This window comes from Netta rufina, assembly GCF_964035555.1.
Source record: "Netta rufina genome assembly, chromosome: 5".
Classification (NCBI taxonomy): domain Eukaryota; kingdom Metazoa; phylum Chordata; class Aves; order Anseriformes; family Anatidae; genus Netta; species Netta rufina.
Genome location: NC_140128.1, coordinates 45186394 through 45207242, shown reverse-complemented (window position 1 = coordinate 45207242; position 20849 = coordinate 45186394). Strand labels below are relative to the sequence as shown.

Sequence of the window (20849 nt, the reverse complement as noted above, 5' to 3'; positions counted from 1 at the left end):
AGGCTGTGAAGCAAATTCAGTAACAAAGGAAAAGCTGTAGCTGTTCTACTGCTTTCTCTTCAAGCTAAATGACCAAAACAGCACCTGGAATGAGAGCACACAGCAACAGTGATTATGAACACCTGTTTTATGCATAGGGAAGGAAGATGGTATGAAGCCCTATTTAAAGTTTTTAGAAGATCCACAGGACTTAGATTTTATTCCGTGAAGTCTCACAACGCTTTTCAGTAAGAACTCAAACCTTTTTCAGATCCAACTGTAATGTGAAAAGCCTTAAGACCCAGCTTTGAGCCACACCTACTATTGCATTAAGACCAAGAAATTTTAGTTTTCATACTAGCTTTGCCAAGGCAGTCCGTGGGTCTTAATTTACAAAAACAAATGGAGGAGTAGAGCAGCATGCTGCTGGGAGGCAGTAAGAGCAGCACCACGTATCCTTATAACACTCCAAGGTGGGTGATAATCTCCATCACAACCTACCCTCTTCTGCAGACTGTGTTGTCTCCATCACAACCTACCCTCTTCTGCAGACTGTGTTGGGTTTAACCATGAGGCTTCTCACTGTGGGCTCCCAGAACCTCTGCCTCTCATGGCATTGTGGTGCATAGCATTATCAGCCTCACAGGCAGTGCAAATGTAGAGGCCCTTCTGTTTTTCCTAGCATTTTCTACAGAAAAAAAAAATGCAATACACAGCAAGGCATAAAGGTACTGTAAGACACGGTCCAGGATGACCATAACCTGATGGCAGTCGATATAGCAGCTAGGTCAAACAGCAGGGCCTCAAAATTCAGTTTTCCAGCTTTCATTGGCCACAAGAGAACTGTTACACCAAACGTGAATTATTCTAGCTCAGGACACTGAAGTATCTTCCAAATCTCAAAAGTAAAATGAAAGAATGGTTCAGCTGACACTCCATAAGCCAGGCCTGTTTGTAAAGAAAGTGCATTGTACACAATTCTGTAGAGGAAGAAAATATGCAACAAGTTTTATTCAGCGTAAGTCCACCAGCACGAAGATTACAGGAAATAGAAAGTGCATTAATAAAAGCTAGTCTTTACCAAAAAGAAAATATATTATTGATTCAAAATATCTTACACTTGAATGATGTAATAACTTATTCTGGGAGTCTACTGATTAAGAGAAAAATCAACAGGAAGGCTGCTTCATAAGTAAATCTAACTTCCCAGTTAAAGTCTGAGAATTTAGTAGAGATCACTGAGTCCAGCAGTCTTCCTTGCTTTCTGCATTAATGCTCTCAGCTGGAACTGCTTGCGAGACAGAAGACGTACATGCTGAAAAAAAAGAATAAGAACAGCAGGCTATTGGGAAAGTTCTGATAAACATGTTAATTCTACAGCAATCCACATTTTGAAAACATGACACAGTCCATAACCCAAATGGGATGTTTATTTTTGGAAACACTAAAAGCATTAGTTCTCCAAATGGTATTTTCTTGGCTTATAATTGTAAATGGCTACCAAATGCAATCACTATAGTATATTTTTGTGATTTAATAATTAGTTCTACACAAATTCTTATCATACAGGAGATGTAATGTGTACTCTAAGGTGAACTGAACTGAAGACCAATTAACTTCCCATGGGGGAGAAGATTTTTTTTTAAACCATTTAAACCAGCAAGCTACCTAAGAAGGAAATAGTATGTTTCTACCTGGTGCATCATTTGCTGAATATTAAAAGCCAAGCTGATGCAGTGACTTGGGGAAACCTTACCCATTAGAAAGAGACGAGACTGCTAAGTCTCATAACACTGTCTTGGGGTCACTCGGTGACAAGACAGTTTTTGCACACTAACTTTTCAGATCCAATTCAGACAACCATGTTGTGAAGTTCCATCCTCTAAAAAAGCATTTTTAATATATTCAAAGTAATAATTCTGTTTTAATTTTCAGTGCCACCCACCACACATGTAAGCTCAAAATAGAAGACTATTAGACCAGACATGAAAACTGTTAACATTAAGAGCAGCAAAGAAAGAGTCTCTAAGAAGGTCTCTGCTAGAGGTGGACAACTAGCTGGCTTCTCAAGGTCTCCTTCCACTTTTCATTTCTATGGGTCTAACACTCCACTGTTTGCCTCAGCTGACACATCTGTAGACTACAAGTGAAAAGCTGAGTACTCTAGTCACCCTTAGTTTTGTCAAAATCAGTATCCAAGTCTGAAAGAAAGCTTGTGTTGAAACTATTGTACATTTCTGATGATGAGTTCGTATCTATAATGCTTTTCAAATTGGCCTTTCATCTTAATTTTGAAATTCCTCTTTTAAAAAAGTTTTGTTTCTACCCATATGTACTTCTGCACTTACTGCACCTTCTTCAGTGAAAACATCATTAACATTAATAAGCTGAACACAAGAGTTCAAGGGATTTAAACACATTTAAAATGCATGTCATAAACCATCCCAAGAAGCCTACCTTTAAAAAGACATCCAGATCTATCACGCCACGTCTCAGTGCTTCCCCAAGATAAAAAATGGTGTCTTCAATTGCATTTTCCTCTGCATATAAGTTCAGGATCTGCTTGTAAAGAGGTGCTGTAGGAATGATAACTTCATCTATATCATTATTTTCTGATTGATTTTCCATTTTCTCTAAGGCAGAACTGAGCTCCTCATCCTTCTTCTTGAGAAGTTCAATGTTCTTGTCAACTTCAGCCTAAAAACATTCAAGAAGTTTATTTCTTAGCTTTCAAGAGCTGAATGTCATCTTATGTCAAGCTGTCTTGATAACTGTCAATATTTTTAGAAATACCACTTGATTCTTTACATCTCTATACACCTCCACTATGATTTTTACAAAAGAAAGGGCTAGCAGTCTATATATTTGAGATTCTATCATTTTAAAAGTAAAAGCTGTTTTAGATTATCATGTCAATCCATTACCAATTTTAATTGTAGGGAAGGCACACAAACAGCCTCAGCGTTTTGAAGGTACTACAAAAGGAAAAGCAATGGTTTAAACAAGCTAAATATAATAATAATGAAAAAAACAAAGCCAAATTAATTATTTTCTTTGGAAATGTATCCTTTGTAGTAAGTTCCTAGATAAGTCTGCTGAGCATGCATCACACACACACTCTAAGCCGTATTGACAGGAAACAAAAAAAAAAACATGCTGGCTTTACCACCAACGGAAACTATAATTTAGCTGCATCTGTAAGAGAAATAGTCAACACCTCTGTTTTAATTTGCTTCCCAATATTTTCCATGTCCCACAGCTAACAAATTGGAAGAGATGATTCACATCTGTTCTTCTCATATTACATACAGACCATTATCAGATTCCACTCTTCCCCCGACCCCCTCCATCTTCTTCCAGATTTACGTCCTAGCTTACTTAGTCATCTCTTCTATGCAAGCTTGCTCACATGTTGGATCACCCTTCCTGCCTTTCTATCATACATCTGCAGTTCTGTTATGTCCTTCCTTTCCAAGATAGTGAAGACTACAATTACACACTGCATGCACTCAGTGGAGTGAATGCAGTGTGTAAGCACATCACAGATCTGTATAATGACATAATGGTATTCCCTGTTCTCTGCTCCTTATTTACAATTTCTAACAGTCACTTTTTTTAAAACAGTATCTGAACACTGAGCTGATTGTTTCTGAAACTGATCATTAGTCCCAAAATCTTATTCCCAAGTGAGAATGCAAGCAGCAGATACAGTAAACAGAAATCAGGCCTTAATGAAAAACTTAGCAACAAGTTCTGAGCATAAGGAGTAGGAGAGACTCTCGTTTGGAAAGGAAAAGTGGAGTTAAACAAGGAAGCTGTGACTAAAATCAGCGTCTCTGCACTAAGACACTGCAATGTTCTCCAGTGCTACTGTCGTACATTATTAGCCAGAAATGGAGACACAGTGATTAAACACTCCCACAACATTCATCATCTTTTCTAGAGAGTATGGGCAAAAATATCAATACTGTTCCTCTACTGTTGAACAACAGCATTTTTAAGACATCGCACAGTGTGTTTTAGGATCACTGCTATTTCCAACTCATCTCTCCTGAATAGGTGCACCTCAGTTTAGAAAGAGAATACACCCTTGTAAAGCAGTGCAGTGGATGTTTTGGTATTTATCTCATGCTAAATAGAAACTAGTCACATACTTCCGTTCCCTGCTAGAAATACTCAGATACAGAGCAGTGTTTCATCTCCGCTTACCACTTCTTGATCCAGGCGAGTTACCATCTCTTCCAGTTTCTGGTGTCCTTTCTTCAGGTCTTCTTCTGTCCGTTTCAAGGCATTGAGTTCAGCTTGTGCACGATCCATTTCTTCTTTCATCCGCCATCTCAGTTTGTCACTGACTGCTGAAATAAGGGAAGCTCGAATGGTATCTTCACTGATAGTTCCATCTCTACTGGGTCCTGCACAAGAAAATTCACAAGCACAAAATTAACTCTCTTCCGCACTGGCTTCAATATAAAGCCAGTTTGGAGAAAATGGCTATCTGGCTGTGTATACTTAGTGACACAGGATAGTAAAAGAAATGTTTTTTAAAATAGTTTACAAAAGCTGTGAAGAGGCTACAGAGAAAAAAAAAAAAAAAAATTTATGTGTACAACAAGTAAACTTAAGAGCATGAATCCATTCATCCACTTTACTATTCCTGCATCCACAGATTTACTTTAAATTAAAAATAGGCTGGCCATTTCCCCCTAAAATCTACAAACATTGGTAGCCTAAGTCTTTGAAAGATGACTGAATTTCTGGTGAACTGTCGGAATTAACAGATACATGTGTGTTCAAGCACAAATAATGTAACAGCTGGCCTAAGAAAGAAAATTTGCCTGGAGGTACTCTATTTGGAGGCTTACCAATTACTTATTTTAAGATTAATGAAAATTACTTATTACTTATTTTAAGATTAATGAAAAATAGATGGACACTATGCTAACAGAAATAATGACAATGAAAAAGATATTAACTACTGCTGTTTCCTACTTCTGACAGGGCTTAAGTGACAAATTACTGGACACTGATTCAAAAGCTTACAACATGTTCTACTCTCCAGTTAGTTTCACAATTATCTTTCTCTTTCAGCCAGCCTACGGCAGGCATGGGAAGACAGTAAAACAATCAGTATTCATAAAGAACATTTGTTGGTTTATTTACATAATCTTCCTTTAACAAGCAATATTTACTAAAACCAGAAATGCTTATTAATTACATTAGCATATCATTTATAGATATGTTTTAGCAGACTAGAAGTAGATGGCAGACTTTTAGAAAGATGTTCTGTATTATACTGGGCCTATATTATTTTTTTAATAACTTTTGCAGGATGATAATGTAATGATGGAAGATAGAGGAAGAGGTTTACTAAAGGCAACCATGAAGAACCTGTGAAAATTCTCCCCGGACAAAGTATTTTTTTTTTTAATATATGTTAGTTGAATCAAAAGTATTAAATCAAGCATACAGAGGTGCTGTGAAATCCATTTTCCGATTCTAACAGAGGTGAGCAAATATTTTACTCTATTTTAGCTAGAGCATAACGAAATACATGATAATCATGTATTTCATGATATCATGAACACATGACAAAAATCATGATGAAATACAATTTGACCTCAGTTATACTAATTTATCAGTTTCACTTGGTTCATGGTGCCCAGAAACTTCAAGGGAGTAATTGTAGTAGCAGTGAAGCAGATTAGTAGCCACTATTGTTCTTGTATTATATAACTGGTTTCTAAATTGATCAGTGTTAGCTAAAACAGCAGCTGAGGCTGCTATGTAATTGAGGTTACTACGTAGATGATTGCTGGGTACAACTTGTAATTTCAATTCATTAAATCACAGTTCCATCCATAAATAATAGTACATTTAACACATTTCACTAGTCCCTCACCCTCTAAAACACTAGAGGCTTTCACATTTAAGCCTAAATATTACCTATTGCTTTTGCAAGTCAGCCTTTCAATGAGACTACCTTATTTCAAGAGTCTGTGCAACTTCCACCTTTTAAAATAAAAGGTAAACTCTCAATATTGACCTCAGAAAGTTTTGCTTATCTGCAGACCAGGAAATCTTTGATTGCTCTAGGGAGTGTGAATTGGCTACTGGTTGCTGGATTGTACCAGTATTAGAGTATTGATACTCATTAGAGTATCTTTGAGTAGGGTACATATCCTCCTGATAATCAGCAATGATCTGGAACATGCTGTCTAAAGATTTCAGTTCTGCCTTAGGACAAAAAAAGCATCCGAATCAAAAAATTAACAGTTTTCTGTTAGGATCTGAGCATAACTGTTTTAAATAAATAAATAAATAATAGAAAAAATTATTTTTAGTATCTGTTGGTATTGTTATACTAGCAAAATGTTGACACGACCACACACCTCCGAGAATCCTCAAAACATCCAAAGAATTTTTGGACCTCCACTGCTAAGCAGAACAAGACTGCATACATTTGACTCTCTTCCCTCCCTATGCCTTTTCCTCTTATTCCCATCCGCCTTCCAGTACACAAAACCAATTCCATGCCAGATATTTGAAAAAACAAAGCTATGCAACTGACAGAAGAGTAACAAAGGAAAAAATGCATATCATGCTTACTAATGTATCAATTTCTTCTAAAAAGAACAACACCTCAGATTACTAATGTGTTTCTTACATACAAATTGCAACAGAATTTGTAGAATTTTAAAATAATAAAGTTCACTTTAGACAGTATTATTAATCTCTAACACCATACCTAGCAATCAATTCTACTTTTTTTTTTTTTTTTTTTGATATTTCTCACTATGAGATATTTTAAAAGGTTTGCTTTAACAATAAAGAAGGACTGAAAAAAAACACCTAACAATGAAAGTTCTCATACAAGTCTCAACAGGTAAGAAAAATGTCTTTGCACGTATGAAGGACTAGCAGTTAGATTCTATATGTCTTCCTAAAGAGCATGAACCCGTAGCATTTTATGTCACTTCCATAATTAGCCCAGCCTAGGGAAGATTTTATGGCACAAAGCCTGTAAATCCAGAGAGCACTGAAACCCTTAACCTTTACCAGGCAGAGTCTGGTTTCAGACATGACCTTAGAGAAGCAACGAACTAGTAACTGCATCAGGTAATTAATGGCAGATTATGGAACAGAAAGAAAGAAAAAAAAAAACAACCACCAAAGGACTATTTGAAAAACTGGCAATTATATATATATTAAAAAAAAAAAAGCTACTCTGTATTTTCATTCAATCCAAACTAAGCTCACTAAAGGAAACACCCCTCATCATACAAACAAAATTCTCAAGTTTTACCTCCTTCTATGTTCCCAATAAGCTATCACGATAAACCATAGTCTAACAACAGCAGAAAAAAATCTGAATAGGAAATAAATGTTTGCATGTTGAAGCAAAAGAACTTTACTGTAAATACATTGGATGATTAAAGAGACATCTTTGCATTTCATGTTGCATGAGATAAACCACACACAGCAGGTGCATGACTTTTGCCTAGCTGCATCAAAGGAAGCTGTCTCATGTTAAATTGCCACTATAAAATCCGGCACTACAACATACCAGATAACCTAACTCAAGACCTGTGAAAAGCCTGCTGTAATACTTGGCAGATACTCCACCTCTGTTCATCTTCACTGGGAATGAAAAGGAAGAAAAGTAGTTAAATATGACATCTATATTTTAAATTAACTCTACCACATAAAAGCAAAACTGGATCTGTTTCGAGAGATGCTGCAGAAAGCTGACGTTCCCTAGAAAGGTTACTAACAGACTGCTGCATGTCTGACAACGAGAGCTGCTGGGGACTCCCAGCCTGCAAGGAGCCAGCAACCCTTCAACACTGAGTACACCTTGGCTGGAACAGCAGCTTTCTTGTAGAGTGTAAAGCAGCCACACACATTGCCTAAGAGTGGAAATGACCACTAAAACAGCCAACAGAGAACACTTCTGTAATTCAGAAAGCTGAAATAACTTGGACACAGAGGAGGAGGATGAGGCACAAAAGAATCAAAATATGACTTGTTTCTAAGTTGTAGAACAACAGAACACTTCCTCAATTTCTTTTTAAGAGTAAGTCGAAGCCAATTCCTTTGCCTTCCAATTCCTTCCTTTGCCAATCTGTGAGCTTGCTTTGTTCCCAAGAAGGTGAATTAAAGCCTCAAAATACACATGGTTCTACAGTGATGAACGTGTATAAATAATTGGGAGCTTGCACATTAAATTAAAAACCTGTGGATGTGGTTTTTAATTGCAGTGCAAGAGATTACAAATGGCTGATCTTCTGACCAAGGTGACAGAAGCATCTGTATCCTTATCACGTAACTGCTCCTAAAGGACTACCCAATTGCAAAGTCACTGCACCACCTTTCTACTTAATTAGATATTTATCAGCAGTTCCCAATCCATTACACGTACTCACACTAAAAATGAAGGACAGAACAGAAACCAAGCTGGTTTGTTTTTGCCAACACTAGGCAACCAAGCAGCAAAATGGGAAAAGATCCAAGTTAATATCCTAGGTCTTGCTGCTGAAGGGAAGAAAGAATATTACCTACTAACAAGTAGGTAATGTCACGAAGCAAAGAGGCAGAAGAAGAAAGATGCAGTAAAAATCAAGCTCATTCCAAATTCATTGAAAACCTCTGCTTTAGGACTTTTGGGGTAAAAGTATAAGTATATATAAAAACTGAGACTAGTAGATGACTAAGTGTGGACAAAAGCACTTTTAAAAGCTGAGACCATGAACGAAGAGCAATACAATCAAAAGTCACCTACAGTTAGTGGGTGAGGGGGAAAAAAACATCTTAGGGTGGTTACATGCACTGTTTTTTCAACATACTCAGAGAGCAGACGCAATGTATTGTATACAATCAGGAATTTAACAAGTTTCTGAGTAAATAAAGTGAAAGACAAAGGATGCAAAATGTGTTATATTCTTTCTTCAAGTAACTCTTTTTTTTTCATTCAAGATCAGTATTTTAGAAGGTCAGGTTAAGAACAATAAATTCCTTTTCCCATTTTCCGTCTTTACATATCAATTTCAGTGGGAAGCTTCAATTCAAAGAGATACTTTCAAAGCTACTCACCAACAGTAGTCACAGGAGGCTGAGAAGGGTAGTACTGAACACTAGTGGTTGCTGGAAACGGAACACCACCTGGATAAGGGTAGTTTGGGTAGCTGCTTTGACAAAGAAAGATATGCATAGGTGATATTTTACAAATAGTTAAATAACATTAGCATATCACCTTTATGTTTCCATATTAAATACTTACTGACATCATAAAATGCTTAAACTGCAGGCCACGTTATACTTTCTCTCTTTTCCTGTTCACATTAACATCTTTCACAACTTGTCTTTCTCATATAATTTGATACCATTTTATCTGAAGCCCTACCTAGTTATTTCCTGGTCAGGCATTTGGACCATACCAATTTCTCTTTAATCACTCAATCTTGCCTTTCTAGAACCCTAAGCTACCCAAAACTAATAATTCTAACTTCAAATGGACAAAAAAAATCAATTGTAACAATCTTTAACATTATAAGAATATTAACAGAAAGACTACTGAACTGTTTCATGTAAATGCAAAAATGCTACGCAAAATACATTAAGAACACTTTAGATAGGTCTATTTAGGAGGCAAAAAATTGCCCTTAGAACTTGTCAAAATCCCTGTTTTTCACTCCTTAAAACATACATCCCAATGCTTACTATTTTTTTTCCTTCTTAAATCTAAATGTTACATACTATAGCAACTCCTCATATGCTCTTAACAGAATCAGGACATAAGGATGTTAATAATAAAAAGAAAAGCAGTGTGAAAACATTAAGGTAGAAGGCAATCAGCATCTTGCTACTTGCTAAGAAAGAACTGTAATCGTTCTGGAAAAGGTTTATTCATTTTCACTTTTACATAACATACTTAAAAGCAAATGTTTTATTTCATATTAATAGAACGCTTTTGAAATCATTTTGTGCCCTTCAAGTTCTCTTAGAGTGCTCTGAATTAGTTTTGTTAGTTACTTAAGATTTAGGTATTTTCTAGAGTATTAGCTACTTACAACTACTTAAATGAAACCTTCACAAAAATGGTAATTACATTATGAAGTGCCTCTTAAGTCTTTGCAATTTTAACCTTTTGGGGGTAAGGTTGACTTCCTGCTGCTAAGAATTTCTCATCTTCTAAAAATCTACCTTCTAAAAGTACACTTTAAAACAATATGTATTTGCTGAAAAGTTCTAAGATCATCCAAGTGAAATTCTAAGTTAAATATTCATTTTCTAAAAGATAGTCATTAATTTCTTCAACAGCTCTCTGCCGTATCAACTTTACTTATACACACAACAGTCATATCTGCACGTGCAAATATGATACCCAGAGAAAATATGGTTAGCAGAGTTTTATGAATGGCAATTGTAACACTGTGATAAACAGCTTTTGCTATAAAATGGAACATTAATGGTGAGAGCAGAGCCAAAGCCGAAGTACAAACTGCTCCTCTTCTAACTGCCAAAGAATATTGTTGAAAGCAACAGTTCATTCTAAACAACTCTTTAAACTATTACCAGGAGGTACTCTGGTGTGACTCACTGTCAGCTTTTAATGCCTGTGAAACAAGATCAGGCATAGAGAGGAAGAAAACACGTGAAGGTTCCCATTAATCCAACAATTGTTTTGTCCAATTACTTGAATTGCCCAGTTGAGGGTACGTGCCTTTATATAGCAATCAGCATAACCTTATAAAATCAAATTCATTATACAAGTGAAGCAAGAGAACGTGGAGTTAAGTAATCATTTTGAAAACATAATTGTCACACAACTACATTACAGTTTAAACAACAGTAAGAAAACTATACCTTTCTCAAACTTTCTTCTGGCTATTGACAAGAGTTCTGTCCTAACTCATGAGCACACATTGCAAACATAACAATTAGGTGATAAATGATGAGATTCAAATCCATCATAAGAAACAGAATACGAATAAGACTAGATTTTGCTCAGAGAAACCAATCTGTTATGTAAATGATAATGCAAAGTGGTTAAAATAGTTCTTACCTTGGGTTTGCAGTGCTTCCCGGTGGATAGGGAGTTATTCCACCTGGCATGCCTGGCACATAGGAAGCTAAACAAAATAAGGATTTCACATATTTTTGGAGGAAAAGAACATCACACATTACTTACAATTGCTAGTCAGAACATCTTCCACTGAATATTTATTTTCTTAATTATTTTAAATATAAATTCACCAATGCATGGATAAAAAGTATATCAAATTAAAAATGCAGTGAGCAATTGTACTAAGTAAATCATGAATGCATAAGAAAGTCTCTACAGCAAGAGAACTCAAAAAATGGGTGTGTTAAAGATGACAGACCTGATGAATTTTGTCTCCATATTTTATATTATGGATGAGAAAAAATAACCTTTCCAAGGAGTCATTGTTCCCTACTCACTAAATTACGAGCATATAATTTAAGTACCTTCAGAGTAGGCTTAACGGTTGATTAGCTGTTTAACAATCCAATCACACTATTTAGCAATTTCTGCCATTTAGAAGTTACACTTATAAAAAAAATTATCAACAAATATAAATGTCTAAGGCTTTAACACAGCCGTAGTAATTTCAAGTTTCTTCTTAGAAATCTGACGATTCTATTATTAAAAATTATTATAATTTACTACATGGTTATAGTAATCTTAGGAATATTACCTTTTTACCTTTATTTCTTTTTTTAAGCCTCCCTAGCTACCTACATCTTCAATAACTTTCAAATAATTCAGGATTTATGTTTTTTTAATTAAAGTGCTTCACTTCTTAAACAGCATTATCTAGAACTTAAAAATGTGACCAATTGTCTTTAAAATGAAAAAATGAGTAGTCAAGCAATACTGTAATAAACCTAAGCAGCTATTAATAATACAAAAATCCTGAAATATTTTCATTAAAATTACTTCAACTATACTAGTCATGAGTAACTACAAAGGAACAAAGCAGTGTGATGTTTCAGTTGATGATCCTCCCTGGAAGCACAGTACAGGTCACAGCTTCCACTAGAAGTGCACTGTGCTGACACCTGCTGTTCCTGGACAATCACAACAGCTTGTTTGTTATCTAGTGCTCCTATGGTCAGGCAGGTTAGCACTGGACAAGTTAAAAAGCCCCAAACACTTACCTATAGCCACCTAACTCTAATGGTCCTATTTATGTTTGCTACCTCTCTTCTCATATGTTAGAGAGACTAAGACCTTAATATAAAGTTTTTTTCTGTGAATTGTAATGACTAATTTTTTTAGATGCAACTATGATCTGATAAAAGACTTATTTCATTCAAAACCACACACAGCCTTAAAAACTGCAAAAATATAACCCCAACTAAAATCAGCTTACCAATAAATTATGTAGAACTGTTATAATACCATTAAATACTCTGCAGCTTATCTGCTTCCCCCCTAGTCTTTCATGAATAGCTCTACTCTACTGTTTTCTTCCCATCCAATTCAGTCATCTCTTTTCTGTTTCCCACTTCTCTCCTCCCCACCTATCCTCAGTCTTTAAATAAAGTTGCTTCCAGAAATTTATAAACTAAAAATATTAAAATTTTAGCTGTTTAATATATAAAATATAATATTTAAAATATTAAGATTTTTGCAATAAAACACGTCCTAAGTCAGAGTACCAAATTAACAGAGAAGCCTGAAAAATCATGTTTTTCTTTTCATTTCATTCATTCAAAACCTGAAGCAGGTTTTTCTTTTCATTTCAGCCAACAATTACTAACAGCTAAACAAATATGATTGTGCACATGGGCAACACAAGCAATAGGATTTTGGCATACAGAGATGTATTATCAAAATACAAAAAACATTAAGATACAGTTATCTGAATGTATATATGTATATATGTATATCCCTGAATGTTGACACATTAGCAGTTTTGATTTGGGGGGAGTGAAAGTATGTGTGTTGTTTGTTTGTTTTGTTATCTTTTTCTGCTTCCCCCCTGCCAATACAACCTTGATTTTTCCCCTGCTTCCAAACACACACACAAAAAAAAAACCACAACACAAATTCTTCCAACAGATCAAAAAGGTCTGGCACAGCACAAGCGAATTCATTACCCATCAGTACAGAAAGCCACTTTAGTGTAATATAATTTCTCAACAAATTAAAAACCACCACCACACTTCAGAATATTAACGGGAGCATTTGTGGAAATCAGTAACCACAACCACTTACTAGTTGGTGGGCCAGTTGCCTGGTATGGTGGGTAGCCTGCCGAAACAGTAGGCCGAGAAAAGACTGGAGGTTCCTCACCAAACACCACAATCATAACTTGAATCAGTTCCAGCAAGTCTGACTGAGGCTGCGAGGATAAACGAATCAGATGTTGATTTCTGCTGGCAGATAGTTTACCTTACTCTAACAACGACACGGTACCATTCTATCAGCTTCCAAAAGCCATCCTTTCATTTGTTTGTATGCATGTACACAAACACGCACACATGTATATTTAACTTTCTTTATGGATTCCTTTACAGATTGCAACCTAGCTAACTGGTTTTCAAAACAGTATAGAGAAATACACGATTCTTAGCATTTACTTCCAGAATAACCTGGTGAGCATGTGGTGCCATATCAACCATACGGCAATAAATGATTACAGATGACTGCACAATGATGGATTATAATATTTTCTTGAAGCTTAAATCAGCTCTTCCACACAACAAAAAAAAAAACAAAACACACATCACAAAGTTTTGAGACATTCCAAGTTAATACAATACAGCTTTTGCTCCAGTTCAGAATGGTTCAACAGAAAATAATCTAGCCCATTTAAGGAGTTGCACATAAATGTCCTTTAAGTATAGCTATACTGGTTTTCTCAAAGTTTATAACTACTTTTTTATAGGAATGATTTCATTTCTCCGAAATAAAGGCAAGCTTTGCGAATGCAGTACTAGTTTAAGCACCCTATTTCTTGATTTTCTTACACCTCTGCAATCCACTCAGTAATCCAAAAAACAAGTTTATTTTATTCTTACCACCCTCTCTATCTGCATCTTCAATGATCCTCCCGCTTGGGCGGGACCTAAGTGCTGATCTTTCCACTATTCCCACACAAGTGCTGAACTACCACCCATGTTTATTACATTTATTGCTGCTAATCACTTTTGATAGAACTGCACATCTTGTCAAGTTCTTCTGACCTTGTCAGAATATTTTATTTTCTTTAAACATCCATGTTTTGGTCAAAACTTCTCTGAAACCTGTACTGCTCAATGACTTTATTAGTAAAGCAAATACATACATATACTCAGAGCTCCAGCAAAGTTTGCCTGAAGTAGTCTAAATGCTCATGCAGCAGTCCATTTTCATCAGAGATTAATATCAGCCAGAATTTGTAATTTGCCTTGAGTAAATACTCTTATCTCAAGGTAAATATTCTTATCTTCATATCAGTGTTCTGCCAGGCAAGGAAGCCCATGCTGCACTGTTTAATCAGACAAGCTGCCGCTAAATTAAATTAACCAGGCAACAGAGAACACAACAGTGGGAACTTTAAGACATTACAAACAATAAGCAGTTGCATTCTTTAAATAAATGGTTTAAGATGCCAAATAAATAGGACTGCTTTTTGTTATAAATGGCACAAATATCTAAAGAAAGTCAGAAGAGAATTTAACAATTCCAAGTTCTTTATACTTACGTATTTCCACTCATGCAGGTAAGGAAGGTATATCTTTCCATTCGCATCAACATGCTTCCCTGTCTTTATTGTCATTGAGCTAGTGGGTTTAACAAAACAGATTGGGGGGTTGAAAGGGTAGGTGTCCAGCAGCCACAAGCAAATTGGGATATTGTAGGTGTTACCTAAAAAGAGGTTTTGAAAGATTTTAGAAGTCCTGTTCTTTTGTGCTCTGATTTTTAAAACTTCTATCATCCATAAATTCAACTGACACAAGTCGAAGACAGCATCTACTAAAAACACTCAAATGAAGAGTTCCTGATATGGTGATGAACTCAGAACTTCCCTGATATGGTGACGAACTCAGAACTTTCATTTACAATTAATGTTTACCACTAATACATTATCTCATTTATTCTGCAATGTAACATTACTAGATCCTAATCTGCATTATCCTTAGCTGCAGCAGTAAGTGGTTTGCAATACTCAATTAGAGAAGTTGAAAAACATGCAGCACTGAAAGATAAACACATGTTACAGAGCTGTACAGGCAAGAAGAGGCAATGATGTACGCTAAGATTTTATTCCACAGCAAAACCAGGACAAATATACTGTGGTTAAGTAAAGGATTTCACAAAAATAGTGGTCACGGAAGTAGTGAAGTTGAACCATTAAAATCTGAACAGTTTTAAATGTGATTTGGGAACATAATGGTTGCAATATTGATGACGATGTTGATAATAATAATAGCATACCTCTGTAAGGCACTGGAATGGTTCCACTCAGGCTCATCAGCTCTCTAGATGAGCCGTCGTTAAAAACTGAAAGGGAACAAATAGTGTTTTTAAAGGAAATCCATTTGTTGTGTTGATCTCTGTTCAGATTACATCATATTTGTTAGTGTAAATGCAGAAGTTACATGTAAGTAAGTAAGTTACCTGTAAGAAACTACCTGTAAGTAAGTTCTGAAGTTACCTGTAAGAAAAATTCTGCTCTTTCACATCTACAGACTAGTAAATGGTCATCTACAGTCAGGTAGCCTCTTACAAATAACGTATTTCTGAGAAAGCATTGACTGACTGCTGTCAAACTATCTTCACCACGAATAAAACTGTCTCCTACATATTCTACTTGGACTCTGAGGAACCACTCAAATTGCTCATCATAAGAACAGCTACAAGGGTAATTTCAATTCAGTTTAAAAGTAACAACTTTTATCTGAGGATTACAGAGAATTCCTTATGCTTTCTCCAAACAAGCACGTCAGCAAGACTACCAAGAACTTGTTGGCCACAGGCATTATTATATTTGTTACATCACAATTAAAGGCAATTTAACCAAATAGTACACCGAAGAGGAAGAAAAACCTAACACTTGACTTGCAGCCACATCTTGGTCTTTGTTCACAAAAAGCACAGGAACCCTGATCTCAGTTTTGAGTCACTGTGTCTAGGTTTCAAAACAATGGATTACTCTTTGCTTAATAAATCAACTTTTGGTAATAATACTTATTTTCTTAATCTCTTCTGAAAGCTTCTAGTCACACTTCAAATGTAGCTGACCATATACAATTATTTTGCTAATGTTCTACAAATGTAGAACAGTCAGGACTTATATGGTGGGTATATACTACTTTATTACTACAAACTTGAAAATTATCTCAACAGCAAGGTAACCATTTTCTCGTAACTCATTTCACAGCTCCAAACAGTAGCAGCCATCTGTAAGTAATTCTGTGCTCAACCTTCCAAGGAAGCTTAGGAAGAGAGAGGTAACAAATGAGCTTCATGCTACAGCTCAGTGCTTTTTGGAATTTGGATCACTCTATCATAATTGCAAACTTGCATACGAGATTCCAACCACAGCCTTTTCACGACTGCTTTTGATTCTCTGACCACTGCACAGTTTATTATTACTGTTATATTATTATTGTTAATATATATATTACTTCCATGACAGCTGCTGGCTTGGAGCAGTTCAAGTTAAAACTCATTTATCTTCTACCTGCCTACATCCCTCCTCAATTCTTGTCGATCCAGACTGTAATCTAGAAAGCAAAGTACTATAAATTTTTTATCATATTTTATTAATATGAACTGGCTCACAGAGGAATCCTACAGGTGACAGAAATAATCACAGAATGGTTTGAATTGGAAAGTCATCTAATTCCAAACCCTTGCAACAGGCAGAGACGCCTTTCACCAGCCCAGGCTGCCCGAAGCCCCATCCAGCCTGGCCTTGAGCAACTCCAGGGATGGGGCAGCCACAGCTTTCCCATGCAGCCTGTGCCAGGGCCTAGCAGAGGGTGATCATAAGGAAGGTAACCTCAGCAGCTATGCTGGCTCACTGTATTTTGAGAAATCACACTCTCAACCCTCTGAAACTGACCCTAAATAGCATTTTAACGTACTAAAATTGACACAAAGACTTTAAAATAAAGCTAACAGTGATTAAGTCATTGATAATTTACATTACAAAACCTCTCATACCAGTTTTCTATACGCATGACTGCTTTCCTCATACTTTAAAGCACTGACACAAATATTCATTTTTAATGAAGTACTTGCACATCATCTTACTGTACTTTCTAAATAGACAGAACTCCAAAAATGTCTCTGTATCACAGCAAAGCTCAACTTGTGTGGCCGGTTCACCTGCTGGGCAGCCGAACCCTCTTCTTTTGATGAGGGGAAGTAAGAAAGCAGCTAAGAAAGCAGCTGGGGTGGAGTTTAGCTGCTCAGCGGGGTAAAACCCCCACAATTCATAACATACCAGCAATCTCCAGAGTACTAACCTCTGAGCAATCAAATTTTAACTGTGGCGAAATGCAACACTCCTTGGCATATTAGCTAACTTTTCTGTATTACCGTCTGTTTCCAAGGAAGCGTTGATGTCAAAGATCAAGAAGACTGTCTTAAAATTCCATATTCTAGCTTTAACCTCCTTCATTCCCACAAAAGCTACCGAATATATGTAAAACAACAACAATTCAGTAACAAAAACTTTGTCACGCAGACTTACCATATGAATCCATAACAGGTTTGAGGTCCTTATACTGAGTAATGACACTGGTCGTCTCCTGCACGGTGAGGTCTCTGTACTTATACTAGAAAACAAGGAGAAAGAATGTTTTTACATTATAAAGCTTCACTGTAATTTAATTTTTTTTTTTCCCACAAAATAACCTGCATTTATGAGAGCTTATACTGATAATATATGGACATTCTTCTGGACTCCACTTCCTATATAATTTACCCAGTTTTAACACATTAAGATGCTTTAATTCTTAAATAAGAGTCCATACATCAAGTGATTTTGGGAAAGCTATCATATTTTCATTGATATTCTACCATAACCAATGTTACATTTTAAGCAAAGCCAAACACTGGGACATAGTATTTATCAGAAGTTCTGCAAAACAGACTGCCATATACCTTTCCAACTGACAAACACTTGATATCTTCTCAGTGAAATTAAAATTACCCACATGCCATTATCAATAAAATTAAATCTACTTCATTTAGAAAAGCAAGGAAAATTATTGTATCCTCTTCTGGACACATACAATAACCACAGAGTAGAAATGCTTTAAAGAATTTCACACAGTTTTCAAGTTTTTAATGCAATTTATAATATAAATATGAAGAAAACAAAGGATAACGATGAGAAACCAAAGAATACCCTTGGCCATGACAGTATTTGTGGATCTAAACAACAACAACAAACCACCTGCATCTCTGAACCAACAGTGTGATATTAAAATGAACATTCCTCATTCATCATACATGTACAGCTATGTACTATCTGAACCTCACAGACCACTTTCATAGCACTTGTACCACAGTATTAATCAGTTGCTATTATTATACTGACTATAAAGCAGACATTTCAAGGCACCATACTATCGGTAACACCACTAGTTTCATCCGCTTGCTTTCCCTGGGAGCAGGGAGCGAGTCTTAGCCCAGATTTAAGTCTCAGAACAAGAACCCCCAGACACCGAAGGAGATGCTCCTGGCCAGTAGAGAGCTGGTTTCACCAGGTGGTGCAGCTCTATAAAAAGAGAATATTCAGGTGTGTCAGGGACCACAGATAGCATCCCTTCATTCAACCACGACCCTCCACAATGTGGCCTGAAACCCAACACACGTAAACGCTGGCAGCAAATTAATTCCAACATTATCCAAGAGCAAAGCCTGGTGCCATGGCTAAGGGTCACCTTTGCTCTGAAAAACACTCCTGAGTTGTAAAACTTGGAAACTAACACTTGTTTCCAGTATCTACGGAGGCTGACAAAGATGCCAACATTTGGCATCACAACTCTTACTTGAGGAGGTGGACTGAGCATGCCCCGTCACTTGCTCTAACACCTTAGTCTACCAAAAGCTGCAACTCCAGGATTTTACTCGTCAACGAATACCTATTTACACAGGACAATTTTGAGGCCTTCCCCCAGTACCAGCTTAGTAACCCAGAAAGCAAGTCAAAAGTACCTCAAATTTTAACATGAAAGAGGAAATCTGTCACAAAACGATCCCATCACCCCCAACAGAAACTTTCAAACAAGGGCAGAGTGAGGCCAGACTGGAGAAGGGCAGTGCGTGCCCCCATCACCAGATCTGGTTCTGCAGCAGGAGGGAGAGCACTTCTCCAGCCATGTAAAAAAAAAAAAGAGGGAATCGTTTATAGGAACATACCTTATATTACAGGATGTAGGCTCAAGAAGATTGGCACAATCAAAAGAACAAAACCAGAACAGGCTTTCACTAACAGAATCTCCTAACAAACATAAGGATTTGGAATAAGGATTTAAGCCCACTTGTAGTACAAGAGTCCCAGGTCAGGTTAATCAAAAGCAGACAAAAAACTGCATGCTTGCTTAGCAGACATACTGATACTGATATTACAAGACAATTTTTTTCTGTGTTCATATAGTAAGGAGCTGAGGATTTCCAAAAAATGCCAAAATCCTCCTGGAAAACGCAAGACCTTAGTGACCTCTATAAACGTAACTAAAACTGATTACTTTAAACTCTTGATTTTTAAGTGTTTTTTTTTCCTCCTCAAGTATCAGATGGCAAATGCACCTTCCTCATTCTACATATCAGGTAACAGGCCACAAAGAGATGAAGCTTGCCAGGTTCAGGCAGCAGGTCAACACCTTGAATTGAGCTACGTGTGTCTCCTCCCATGCTGGGGCTCAGTGTTTTGACATCTCACACACGGCTACGCCTACTCCTCAGATTTCCTCTACAGAACAGAAAGTGGAGCTATTCTTGAAAAATACAGGCAAGTGCTGAAATAGTAACTTCACTTTTCCTGAACTGCTCGATTCATGCACTTTTCACTGAACTTACCTACAGAAAGTCAGATGGCACTGGGGGCTATAAAATGGGGGTGAGGCAGGGTGGAATGAAAAAGAGATAAGGACGAGGAGTCACCGTTGATTCTTCCTCTTCTTGCCATGTCAGTCATTCATTAATGGGAGACAGGGCAATACAAACACACACTGCCACTTGCTGGCACCGAGCTAGCGCTCAGCATTCCTTCTCGAGCTGAGAAAAGGAGGTGCTTCCGACCCTTTGCAGGTGAAGGACCACCAGTTCTGGTCAGATCGCGTGCCACGTTCACTCTGTGCGAACACGACTGAACCTCATCACAGCAGCATCCCCCAGAACCAAGCCCATAGCTCCGTCAGGTGCCTAGAGGTAGGTCCCTCTGGGTCCCTCGGGGGCCGTCACGTCCAGCAGCTTTCCACCCGAGGCCCGTCACGGCCGGCCAGCCACCGCGCCTCCCCTTCCCCCGCCTGCGGGTCCCGAGGCACAAAGCTGACCGTACGCCTCCCTCCCCTTCCCCACGCCCCCGCGGCCCCCCGACCCGCCTCCCCTCCTCATCCCGCGCCCCCCGCGGCCGTGGGCAGCCGCCGTCCCGTCGCGGCGCTACCTTGGCGAGCATCTTCTTCAGCTGGCTCTCCGAGAACGCCATGGCGGCGCCTCCCGCCCGCCCCCGGCCCAAACAGGAAGCGCCCGCGCGGCCGCTTCCGCCCGGCCCTGACGCCGCTTCCGGGGCGGTGCCTTCCGCCCGGCCCCGCCTCACCTCACCTCACCCCCCCCCCCCCCCCCCCGCCACCATTTGAGCGCTGTGGTGCGCGGCTCCCCCTGAGGGACGCCCCTCGGT

At 37.7% G+C, this 20849-nt stretch overlaps 1 protein-coding gene across 2 annotated transcripts; it reads right to left on the bottom strand.

The window, feature by feature from the left end:
- Window positions 1-963: 963 nt before the first annotated feature.
- Window positions 964-20694, bottom strand: TSG101 (tumor susceptibility 101). Of its 2 annotated transcripts, none has more exons than XM_084287126.1 (10): window positions 20616-20694; window positions 17694-17778; window positions 15428-15493; window positions 14694-14857; window positions 13223-13349; window positions 11042-11108; window positions 9070-9164; window positions 4189-4391; window positions 2437-2676; window positions 964-1294 (listed from the first exon to the last, which is right to left on the bottom strand). In XM_084287126.1, the coding sequence occupies exons 1-10, from the start codon at window positions 20655-20657 to the stop codon at window positions 1205-1207; spliced, it is 1179 nt and encodes a 392-aa protein (XP_084143252.1). In that variant the 5' UTR covers window positions 20658-20694; the 3' UTR covers window positions 964-1204. The 2 variants fall into 2 exon arrangements, with proteins under 2 accessions (XP_084143252.1, XP_084143253.1); XM_084287127.1 differs by having other exon boundaries at window positions 9070-9161.
- Window positions 20695-20849: the final 155 nt, after the last annotated feature.